The sequence below is a fragment of the Meriones unguiculatus genome, chromosome 3, assembly GCF_030254825.1.
Source record: "Meriones unguiculatus strain TT.TT164.6M chromosome 3, Bangor_MerUng_6.1, whole genome shotgun sequence".
In the NCBI taxonomy this organism is placed as follows: domain Eukaryota; kingdom Metazoa; phylum Chordata; class Mammalia; order Rodentia; family Muridae; genus Meriones; species Meriones unguiculatus.
In genome coordinates this window covers 66,894,313-66,905,181 of record NC_083351.1, presented here as the reverse complement: position 1 = coordinate 66,905,181, position 10,869 = coordinate 66,894,313, and the positions used below count along the sequence as shown (strand labels likewise).

The 10,869-nt window shown below is 43.5% G+C and overlaps 1 protein-coding gene and 1 pseudogene across 7 annotated transcripts; one reads left to right on the top strand and one right to left on the bottom strand.

Annotated features, from left to right (window-relative positions):
* Nucleotides 1-1,840: 1,840 nt before the first annotated feature.
* Nucleotides 1,841-2,250, bottom strand: LOC110558413 (small ribosomal subunit protein eS19-like; annotated as a pseudogene).
* Nucleotides 2,251-8,122: 5,872 nt separating this feature from the next.
* On the top strand, nt 8,123-10,673 carry Tmem139 (transmembrane protein 139). Of its 7 annotated transcripts, none has more exons than XM_060380115.1 (4): nt 8,124-8,290; nt 8,839-8,884; nt 9,395-9,653; nt 9,870-10,673. In XM_060380115.1, the coding sequence occupies exons 3-4, from the start codon at nt 9,412-9,414 to the stop codon at nt 10,267-10,269; spliced, it is 642 nt and encodes a 213-aa protein (XP_060236098.1). In that variant the 5' UTR covers nt 8,124-8,290; nt 8,839-8,884; nt 9,395-9,411; the 3' UTR covers nt 10,270-10,673. The 7 variants fall into 7 exon arrangements, with proteins under 7 accessions (XP_021508959.1, XP_060236098.1, XP_060236097.1 ...); XM_060380114.1 differs by having other exon boundaries at nt 8,755-8,884; XM_021653281.2 differs by lacking the exon at nt 8,124-8,290 and adding an exon at nt 8,322-8,429 and having other exon boundaries at nt 8,755-8,884.
* The last annotated feature ends 196 nt before the right edge of the window (nt 10,674-10,869 follow it).

Sequence of the window (10,869 nt, the reverse complement as noted above, 5' to 3'; positions counted from 1 at the left end):
TGGTTCTGTTGCTCTCCTTGTGTGGTTCCTGTCCTCTCCAGCTCTTCCTATTTCCCACTTCTTACATAAGATTTCATGCACTCTGCCCAACAGTTGGCCATAAGTCTCAGTGTCTGCTTTGATAGTCTGCAGCACAGAAGCTTTCAGAGGCCCTCTGTGTCAGGCTCCTAGGTTGTTTCCTGTTTCTTCTTCTTCTGATGTCCAACCTCTTTGCCTTTCAGGATGTGGATTGAGCGTTTTAGTCAGGGTCCTCTCTCTTGCTTAGTTTCTTTAGATGTACAGTTTTTAGTAAGTGTATCCTATGTTATGTCTATATGAGTGAGTATATACCGTGTGTGTCTTTCTGCTTCTGGGACAGCTCACTCAGGATGATCCTTTCCAGGTCCCACCATTTACCTACAAATTTCATGATTTCCTTATTTTTCATTGCTGAGTAATACTCCATTGTATAGATGTACCACAATTTCTGCATCCATTCTTCAATTGAGGGGCATCTGGCCTGTTTCCAGCTTCTGGCTATTACAAATAAAGCTGCTACAAACATGTAAATGCAAATCAAAACGACCCTTACACCCATCAGAATGGCCAAGATGAAAAACTCAAGTGACAACACATGCTGGAGAGGTTGTGGAGAAAGGGGAACCCTCCTCCACTGCTGGTGGGAATGTAAACTTGTACAACCACTCTGGAAATCAATCTGGTGTTTTCTCAGACAATTAAGAATAGTGCTTCCTCAAGACCCAGCCATACCACTCCTAGGCATATATCCAAAAGAGGCTCAAGTACACAATAAGGACATTTCCTCAACCATGTTTGTAGCAGCTTTATTTCTTCTTATTTTTTTGAGGAAAAGATTGAGGCAGGATCTCAGTCCCCATCCCAGGCTAACCTGGAATATAAGATCCTCTTGCCTCAGCCTCAAGATTCCTGGGATCAAAGGCATGCATCTCATCTACTGGATTTCTATGATGTTTGTTTTAATTCATTGATCTACATTTTCATTTTGCATAGGATCCCCACATATACACATACATTATGTTCCTGATCTTGGAAGCATATGATACATTCTGAGTAAATGATCTCAACATAATTAAGCAAAGTTTTTGAAAGGGAATAAAACAAGAGAGACGAAGACAGAGATGGAGGAGAAATCAAGGTCAAAAGAGTAAGAAAAGGTCAGTAAATACAAAATTCAAGTGCAGATTCCAGGAACCGGTTCCTCAGGGGAGGCCAGAAGATTGAAAATGTGGGAGGGTGTGGAAGAGCGGTGTTTGGGGTCCATTTATCATCTCTTTCCTTCTTGAGGGACTTATAGCCCTTCTCCATTCACCTGTTATTCCTAGACAGAGACAATGGTAACAGCAGAAGCAATTACCTAAAATAAGAGGTTAATGAAGGCTTGGGAGGCCAAAGGAACTCCTGCTTCCTCAGCGTAGGCTTCTCATGCAAGGATACAGTCTGTTCAATGAATTTAGGGAAGACAAAAACCATTGGCTTGGATCTGATCAACCCCTTTATTTATTTATTATATATATTTTACATATTAATGGATTATAAAAAGGACATGGAAATTATATGATGAAACATTTCAGAATCCCACCTGAATGATCAGTTTTGTGTGATGCCATTTTAATCGTGATTGATGTCTCCTGTTTTTGAGAAATGATTTTACTTATTTCCATGTTTATTTGTTGCATTTAAGTTTGAAATTATTCACTAACATCTAAGTCCACTTGTTTCCAGAGTATCACCATCTCTTTAAAAATAACTGGGCTGGCATGGTGACAAACATTTTTTTTTTTCTTGAATGAGGCAATTTATTAACCCAGCATCTTTTGTTCTAATGCTTCTTGTAGGCAACTGCTACCTGTCCAGAGATAAAGTCCAGATTTCTCTGCCCTTGAGGTGTCAGCTTGTCACCCTGATGTTGATCCTTTCCCACTATTTTCAGACCCTCCAGGGCTTAGAGGACCCAGCAGGCCACACTCTTGGAGCCTCTGCTGAAGTGGCTGGGCCTGACACCATTTCTCTGCCATCCTCCATAGATCTTGGTCACTGAACAAAGCCCTGCACCACCAATGGAAGTACAGGTGGCATGAGCCAGTTCTCATCATAGGGGCAAGCTCTTTATGTTTGGCCAGCTTGACTGTGTCCACCCATTTGGGGAATTTCAGCTTCCAGGACTTTTTTTCAGAAGGCTACCAGAGCACTGACAAACTCCTGCAGGTCTTTTACAGTAACTCCAGGCATCCTCTGGCCTCAGTGCTGCCAGCCAGGAAAAAAGGGGTGGCACACATCTTTAATTGGAGCACTTGTGAGGCAGAGACAGAAGGACCTCAGAATTTGAGGGCAGCCTGATCTACATGGCAAGTTCCAGGATACCTAAGACTGCATAGAGCAATCCTGTCTCCAAATAAAAAAATAAAAAAAAGGAGAAGGAAGAGGAGGAGAAAAAATTCTAACTCATTTTCTCAGCCATACCCATGTTCTAAGTGTAGTTAGAACATGTGAACCTGATACCAGATTGAAAAAAAAAAATAAGATAGAAGAGGAAGGAAACTTGAGGGAAAATCAAAAGATCAGAAGATCATGTGTTATTAAATTAATTCCTACCCACTAATTACCATTGAATGACAAGGCAATTATTTATTTGAATGACAAAGCAATTATTTATTTCCTATCCTACGCTAATGACTGAGCCACGCATAAAAGAATGTGAACAAACCCTCTTTGTCATATTCCCAATCTCCACCCTTCCCAGGACTCAGTCCCTCCTCTGAACCACAACAGCACTTTGTACCTTCCTTCCAGCTGTTTACAGCTACCCGTCTTTCCACTATGGACCATAAGCTCCCTGCCAGTGAGTTTCCACATTAAGCTTTTACATGCACCTCACAGTGTAGGCATAGCAAGTGTACGATAAAACATTTGTTAGATCTAAATTTGCTAACATTTCCTTGGGGTATGAAGGAGCAGGCACATCTTTGAATCAAAAGTACACTTTGAGTTCAAAGTGCTGAAACTTCTTTGGAGGCTGATTTGGCTATACCTACTAAAAACTTCATACCCTGGAAAGGCTGAGGCAAGATGCTCAAAGCAGAGCTGCAATGTACTGTGCAGATACCCTGTGTCCACATTTTTAATATGATTATGTTACAGAGAGAAAAGAGTTTATTTTATCTACAAATATAAAAGGCAGGTATAAAAATATATTGATTGTAAAATCCTAAATGCATTCTAAATGGTTATTGTTCGGAAAGTCATTGGTCAAATGAATAGTTACCGTAAAGGAGAATAAAATTATGTATTTGTGGCTTATGCTATAATACGTTAACATTTTAAAAGGTGAGAAGAAAATAATGAATGTCTATATAATTGGATGGGAAGAGTCTGGAAGATACTTTCTGAAAGAGAGTGGTGCTTTGCATTTGAATTGGCACTTGGTTTTACAGGTGTATGTCTATCAAAAGTCAGGGAGTGGCCTTTAAAAATCTGTTTCATGGGAGAAGGAAAGAGCTTAAAACACTGAACTCTACGTTGTTCATGCTGACATATTTAGGCAGAAATGTATGATGTCTGCAGACGCCTTTGAAATGTACCAAAAACTAAGGTGCATTGAAAAATGGATAAAATAATAAACCAATGCATATTTGTGTAACAAAGCAAGTATACAGTACAGTGTTGATAATAAAAACGCATTGAGTATGTATAAATGCAAATAGATCTATATTTATCACCATGCACAAAACTAAAATCTAAGTGGATCAAAGACCTCAGCATAAAACCAGACACACTAAACTTGTTAGAAGAAAAAGTGGGAAAGAAACTTGAACTTATTGGCACAGGAGAAAACTTCCTGAACAGAACACCAACAGCACAGGCTCTAAGATCAACAATCAATAAAGGGGATCTCATGAAACTGAAAAGCTTCTGTAAAGCAAAGGACACTGTCGTCAGAACAAAATGACAGCCTACATATTGGGAAAGGATCTTCACCAATCCCATACCTGACAGAGGGCTAATATCCAGGGTATATAAAGAACTTAAGAAGTTAAACACAACAAACCAAGTAATCTAATTAAAAAATGGTACAGAGTTAAACAGAATTGGCAATAGAGTAATACTGAATGGCAGAGAAACACTTAAAGAAATGTTCAACATCCTTAGTCATCAGGGAGATACAAATAAAAAAAAAAAAGCCCCCAAGATTTCACCTTGCAGCCATCAGAATGGCTAAGACCAAAAACTCAAGTGACAACACGTGCTAGAGAGGACGTGGAGAAAGGGGAACCCTCGTCCACTGCTGGTGGGAATGTAAACTTGAACAACCACTTTGGAAGTCAATCTGGCGCTTTCTCAGACAATTAGGAATAGTGCTTCCTCAAGATCCAGCTATAACACTCCTAGGCATGTATCCAAAATATGGTCAACTATACAGCAAGGACATTTGCTCAATCATGTTTGCAACAGCTTTATTTGTAATAGCCAGAATCTGGAAACAACCTAGATGTCCCTCAATGGAGGAATAGATACAGAAATTATGGCACATTTACACAATGGAATACTACTCAGCAATTAAAAAAAAAAAAAAGGAAATCATGAAATTTGCAGGCAAATGGTGGGAACCAGAAAAGCTTGTCTTGAATGAGTTAACCCAGAAACAGAAAGACACACATGGTATATACTCACTCAAAAGTTGTTATTAGACATATAATATAGGATAAACATACTAAAATCTATACTCCTAAAGTAGCTAAACAACAAGGAAAACCCTAAGGAAGATGCTCAATCCTCATTCATTCAGAAGGACAATGTGATAGACATGGGAAGCCGAAGACAGGATACAGGACAGGAGCCTACCACAGATAGCCTCTGAAAGACTACTGATCAAGGTATCAAAGCAGAGGCTGAGACTCATAGCCAAACTTTGGGCAGAATGCAAGGAATTTTATGAATGATGGGGGAGATAGAAAGACCTGGAGGTGACAGAAGCTCCTAAAGGAGACCAATAGAGACAAACAAACAAACAAACAAACAAACAAAAAAACTGGGCCCTGGGGGCCTTGAAGAGAATGATACCCCAACCAAGGACAATGCATGGAGAGGAACTAAAACTCAGCTCAGATGTAGCTCATAGACTCAGTTTCCAAGTGTGTTCCCTAGTAAGGGGAGCAGCACTCCTCCATGGTTCTGTTTCAGTTCCTGCCTTGAGTTCCTGCCCAGACTTTCTTCAGTGATGGAGTATGTCCTGAGACCTGTAAGATCAAATAAACCATTTTCTCCCCACGCTGCTTCTGATCACAGACGGTGTTTATCACAGCAGTAGAAACCCTGACTAAGACTATTCCCTAAGATGAAGTGGGACTGATTTGCACAGGGAGTAACTGGAACTCAGTAGGATCAAAGGCTAAACATTCTGTGATAGTGAATGTTGTCAACTTGATTGGGTTTTAAACTCTTAGGACATTAGTGGGACGTGATTCAGGTGTGTCTAAGGGTGTTTCCATAGAGGATTAGCTGAGAGGGAAGACCTGCCCTGACTGTAGGCAGCCCCACCACATAAGCTAGGGTTCCAGGCAGAATAAGAATTGGAGGAGGGTACACAGAAAGCTAGATGTCACCAGCATTCCCCTTTCTCTGTTTCCTGATGTAATGCCAGATCCATGGGACCTTCAGAGACAACCAGGAGGCAACTCGATGCAATAGCAAGAGAGCTTTATTATGAGAGCAAAAGCGATTGTACTCGGGACCCAAGTCTCACTGATGCAGCAGTAGAGAAGTTGGATCCTGAGCTCTGAGTAAACAGGATATTTAAAGGGAAAGTCTGTAAGCAGGGGGTTTCCATGGCAACAAGCGGGGGGGACACAAGCCTTGGCCTTACAGAATTGGGTGAAGTTTAGCAGGGCGGGGTGACATTTTCTGAAGCACACAATCACAATGGCTAAGGCATATAATCACAATGGCTATTTTTCTAAACTATATCTAAAACATTGGGGAGAATTTTCCCACCCGATTTCCAACTGATTTCCATTGATTATTGTCAGGGAGTTTGTCTCTATTTTCTACAAAGCATTTATTCTGTATTATTTCCTGAAGGCTGCTGCTAGGAGAGTTAACTTTGTTTTCTGCCAAGTGCACATTCTGTGATATTTCCTGGTACCTGAATTCAGCTCCCAGTCAAGATGGCTCTTTCCCCAGGCTAACTATACCCAGGCTAACTTAAACTCTTCATTACTGTACAAAAAATTCCAATAACAAGCTGGCGGTTGGTGGCACATGCTTTTAATGCCAGCACTCAGGGGGCAGAGGCCAGCCTGGTTTACACAGCAAGTTCCCAGGACAGCCAGGGCTACATAGAGAAACCATGTCTCAGGAAAAAAAACAAACAACAAAAAGAAAACAAGGGCAAAACAAAAACAATTGCTACTTTGCTTTTCCTTCCCTTGCTTTGGCCCTAGCAATCTCTAGCCTTCTTGCCATCTCTTTTAGCATCATTTTTAATGATAGAAGTGAATAAAGTACAAGGGGTTTCTGAGTAGCCTTTCAGAAGGGTATGGTAACAGAATTATAGCATATCCATTAAATAAGATGTTTTATGGACATTAGAAATAACTTAGTGCAGCTGAGGATCTATAGGTCACTGTGTTTGCAGAATAGATGCAAGGCCCTGAGTTTGATCCCCAACTAAAAATCATTAAAAGACTTTATCATCAAGTGAAATTTATGCTACCTAATTTCTAAAAAAAAATTAAAGTTGAAAAGCAATGAATATACACTAGTATGAACCAGACTATGGTCTGTTTTGTGAACAGCCTAGAAATACAAAACTTTTAAATGATATCAAGATAATTCATAATCATTTTCATTTATCTTTTTAAATTTTTACAACTTTTTGAAACTAGTGGAAATGATGTCAAATTACCGGTTAGAGAATTAAAGAACACAGACTTCAGACAGTCTAGGCTCTGATTTGTATCTAGTGCTTATCACAGTTACAGACCTCAAGGTCACAGCCTTCTCTGGCAACCCAGAACCTTAAGCTGTAAAGGTAGCAGCTCTCCCACCGGGAGCGCAGCCAGGACCTCGTGCTGTAGACACTCCTACCCACACCCTCTGGCCCTTCCCTTTTACCTCATTCCTCTCCCTCCCCAACCTTACATTTTAAGATAACTTACTATGTATACCAAGGACTCCTCACCAACTTCCTTATGTTGGCATATTAACTGAGGGTTTAAATCTGAATTCCAGTTGTACTTCCTCTATATGAGCTGAATAGTAAGAAAACTGGTGTGAGCAAACAAATTACTTTGGTAATTCAAGCAAAATAACCACAAGCTGTCCTTCCTGTCCCTGATTTATAAAGAGATAAACCTCACATGGGTACTGGAACCTGCCATGCCTCATCCTTTCCTCCAGAACAATCTTAGGGACAGAGGCTCACTAGGAAGTCACACCACTACCCACCTACACCTCTCTCTCTCTCTCTCTCTCTCTCTCTCTCTCTCTCTCTCTCCTTTATCAGTCTAGTCTAGGGCTCCCACAACTACTCCTGGAGACCCTGGATTACATTTGTGTTCCAGTCTCCCTCGCTTGGGTTTTTGTCCATTCTATTATGGCTCAGGGACACAGCAGGCCACCTCCCTCCGTTACATTCTCACAGCCTAGACCCACAACTATAGCATTCTCATAGATGCAGGACCCAGAGGGTGCAATGAAACACTTTGCAGGGAGAGCTCCTGATCAGAGCATAAACTCAACAGCATGGAGCTACCCAGAATCAAGAATCCACTTACTTTCAGGGATTCAACGAACATTGAAAAGAATCACCTTTCTGTAAAGCTCACAGTAGAACAGCAAAGGAACAGAAAACACTATATAACCAGGTAAAAGCTGGGGCCTAGACAGGAAGGGTGTGTTTACAAAGTGCAGACTCCAAAAGCAGGCTGGGAACCTCCTGAGAAGCAGCAGCACACCTCGGACGCTTCTCGAGACAAAGAATCCACAGTCAGCAGCAGAGGCATAACTTGCCGCTCCAGTTTCGAGCCTAGCTCCCTCTGTCCCCAGCAGGGGACGCCAAGGCCTCGGTTCCATTCGTTCAGGAGAGACAAATACAAAACAAATCAGAAGGCACCTGGGGCAAAGCACTGTGATTAGCACTCGTGACGCTTTGAGTAGGACGAAGGAAAAACTAATTCCAGCTCGGGACCTAAGTCTGAAGACCACTGGGAGTGGGTGGTGACAGGGCTTCACCGGTGGGTGAAGTGAAAATTAAGGTGGACAGTACTCAAAGGTCAGTCTTGGGAGAAAGGGGTGGAGAAAGACAGGCTTGAGGGAAGGTTTGGGGCAGAAGAGAGGGTGGGGCAAGTGGGCTCCGCCTTCTGCCTTAGCGTCCAAGTCTGGAGCAGGTTTTTGGCGTCCCTAGCCGAAAGGTGAGCCAGAGCTCTTGGGGCCTCTACAGGGGGCGGGGCGCAGGCCACCGGAGTTGGGCTGGTGTGGGCGGAGAGGGTCTGCGAATTCTTACTGCTCCTAGTTCAGGAAACTGGCAAGGTGTTTGCCTGGTGTGAACTGTCTTGAGATTGACTGTTGCTGCTTTCTCAGAGAAAAAGTGTCCCTCTTCTCACCCTCCTCCCAGCCTCTGTGCGGGCAGGAAACTTGAAATCTGAGTTTAGTGACTTGGGGGGTTGGGGGAGGAGGCTTGGGTAGGGACGACGTGGGGTAGAGAAGAGTCATTAGGACTTTTGGTGGTTTCCTTAGGCCTTTCTAAGATTCTTTCTCACTTACGTGGTGTCCCCGCGGCGGCCTTGTTGTGTCTGGATTCACATTCTCCTCTATCCATAGCATGGGCTGACTCAACTGTGACAGACAGCAAAAATCTGGCTGACAGGTGAGTCATGCGTCCTCCTCCTTTCTCCAGCAGGGTCATACTGGCGACCCTCTCGCTGGGAAAAACAGAATGGAGGTCTGACCAGACCAGGAAAAGGGCAAAACTTGGGCCCATTACCTGGATTCCAGAGATGCCTGTGTGCACTGAGCTCACAGGCCACAGGCCAGACAAGGTGTAGTTGGGAGCTAGAAGGGATCGTGCAGGAGAGAGACAGAGACACAGAGAGACGGAGAGATACAGAGAGAGATAGAGAAACACAGAGAGAGCAAGGAATGCAGGCAGTGCCAAGGCATAGTAAACTGAGATGAAGGCTGAGAATCAGAACTGAACTGGTTTCCCAGCTTTTCACACCAATTGCCTAAAGAGAATGATGGCTGAGAGCCTGAGAGGCTCTGAAGATCACGTATTTCAGACTGAAACCAGGAACCAAAATAAAGGAGCATAGTATATTTACTTTGGGTCCAGTACTGCCGTGGGATAATCGCTAGCTAACAGTGTGTCTTTCTGCAGGTGCCCTGGGAGGGGCCATGGTGCCACAGTTGTGGGGGAAACTGAAGCAACCATTTCTCTTCCTGAGCAGTGCCTCACTCCTCCTGGGTCTGGCTTTACTAGTCATCCAGCCTAATGTCGCGCCTGTTGCTTATTTCTTCCTTTGTTTGGCTGGCTTCTGCTTCTGTGCCTGCCTCCTGGCCTGTGTTGTGGAACTGTGCCTCCAGTCAACGCGGAGCTCAAGGGAGACTGAGAATCCAGAGACCTCAGGCACTGCGCGGTGAGTTGAGAGATGATCAGGATGACAGAAAGACACCCTAAGCCCTTGTTCCTTCTATGGCTATAGTTTAAGCACTGACTCTGCTTTCCTCTGTCGCTGGTATCATTAAGAGCAACAGTTAGCAGATAATAGAGGGGTCTTTTGCAAATGTGGAAAAGAAAAAAAGGAGGGGCTCCTTTCACGCAGCCACTCATGACTGTATTTCTGCTCCCACAGGGACAATGAAGCTTTTGAGGTGCCAACCTATGAACAGGCTGTGGTGGTGATGGACTCACAATCTCAGCGCCACTTCCCGGAGCTGGAGCAACCACCCCCTTACAGCAGCATCGTAGTATCCCCAGGAGCTGAGGGAGCACAGCCTAGCCAACCAGAGAGGCCTACCACAGGCAGGCTGAAAAGGCGAGTGGGCTCAGAGGGAACAATGACTCGTAGAGGAAACCCTGGAAGAGCACTTCGACTTAGGGGTCCACGAGTTGTGTCCACTGCTCCTGATCTGCAAAGCTTGAGGATGGCCCCCAAATTGGAGCCAAATACTCCACCCCCTGCCTATGAAATCTGTTTTGCTCACCCTGATGACGACGATGTGTTCTATGAAAATAAATGGATAGTTCCCTAAGCGATACCCTCAGAACCCATCATCTGTGCCTGTTTGCCGAGTATTTCCTAATATCTACTGAATCAAAAGCTGGCTTTTCCCGGACTTCACAAATGAGCCTTCAAACCAGCGAGGTGTCGGGCTATACCTAGTGTGGCATACTTGGATTCTTCTGGAAACATTTCTGGAGCCAGCCTGATGACAGCATTTCCACAGGAAGATGAGAAAGATAAGTGATCAAGAGTATCTGGAGCGGTACCTCTGAGTAATAGCTGTGTTTCATCTGTTCCAGACACCAAGCCTCCCTAAGATTTCTGGTGGGGTATTACCTACCAGGGCAATGAGAGATTCTAAGGGTGAGGGGAGCTGAATAGTTTGCACGAGAACAAGATACTAGTAAAAACATAAAAATAACTCGAATCAAATCCTAATTCCAGTGCCTACTGTTTTCAATACAAAACAGGCAATCCACATTACTTTAGCCTTGTCTTGGGACAACCTGTAGAGAAGAATAAAGGTCTAAATAAGACAGAGCGGGAGGCCATTTAAGGTAGGGTAAGTGCGACCAGGAGCGCTCCCAGCCTGGGAGAAGAGCGCCTTCTAGTGCTTTCCATTTTCTCC

Coding starts and splice junctions, on each gene's coding strand:
- Tmem139 (XM_021653284.2), top strand. CDS start 9,412: ATGGTGCCACAGTTGTGGGGGAAACTGAAGCAACCATTTCTCTTCCTG. Junction 9,654..9,869: donor GAGACCTCAGGCACTGCGCG/GTGAGTTGAGAG, acceptor CTGCTCCCACAG/GGACAATGAAGCTTTTGAGG.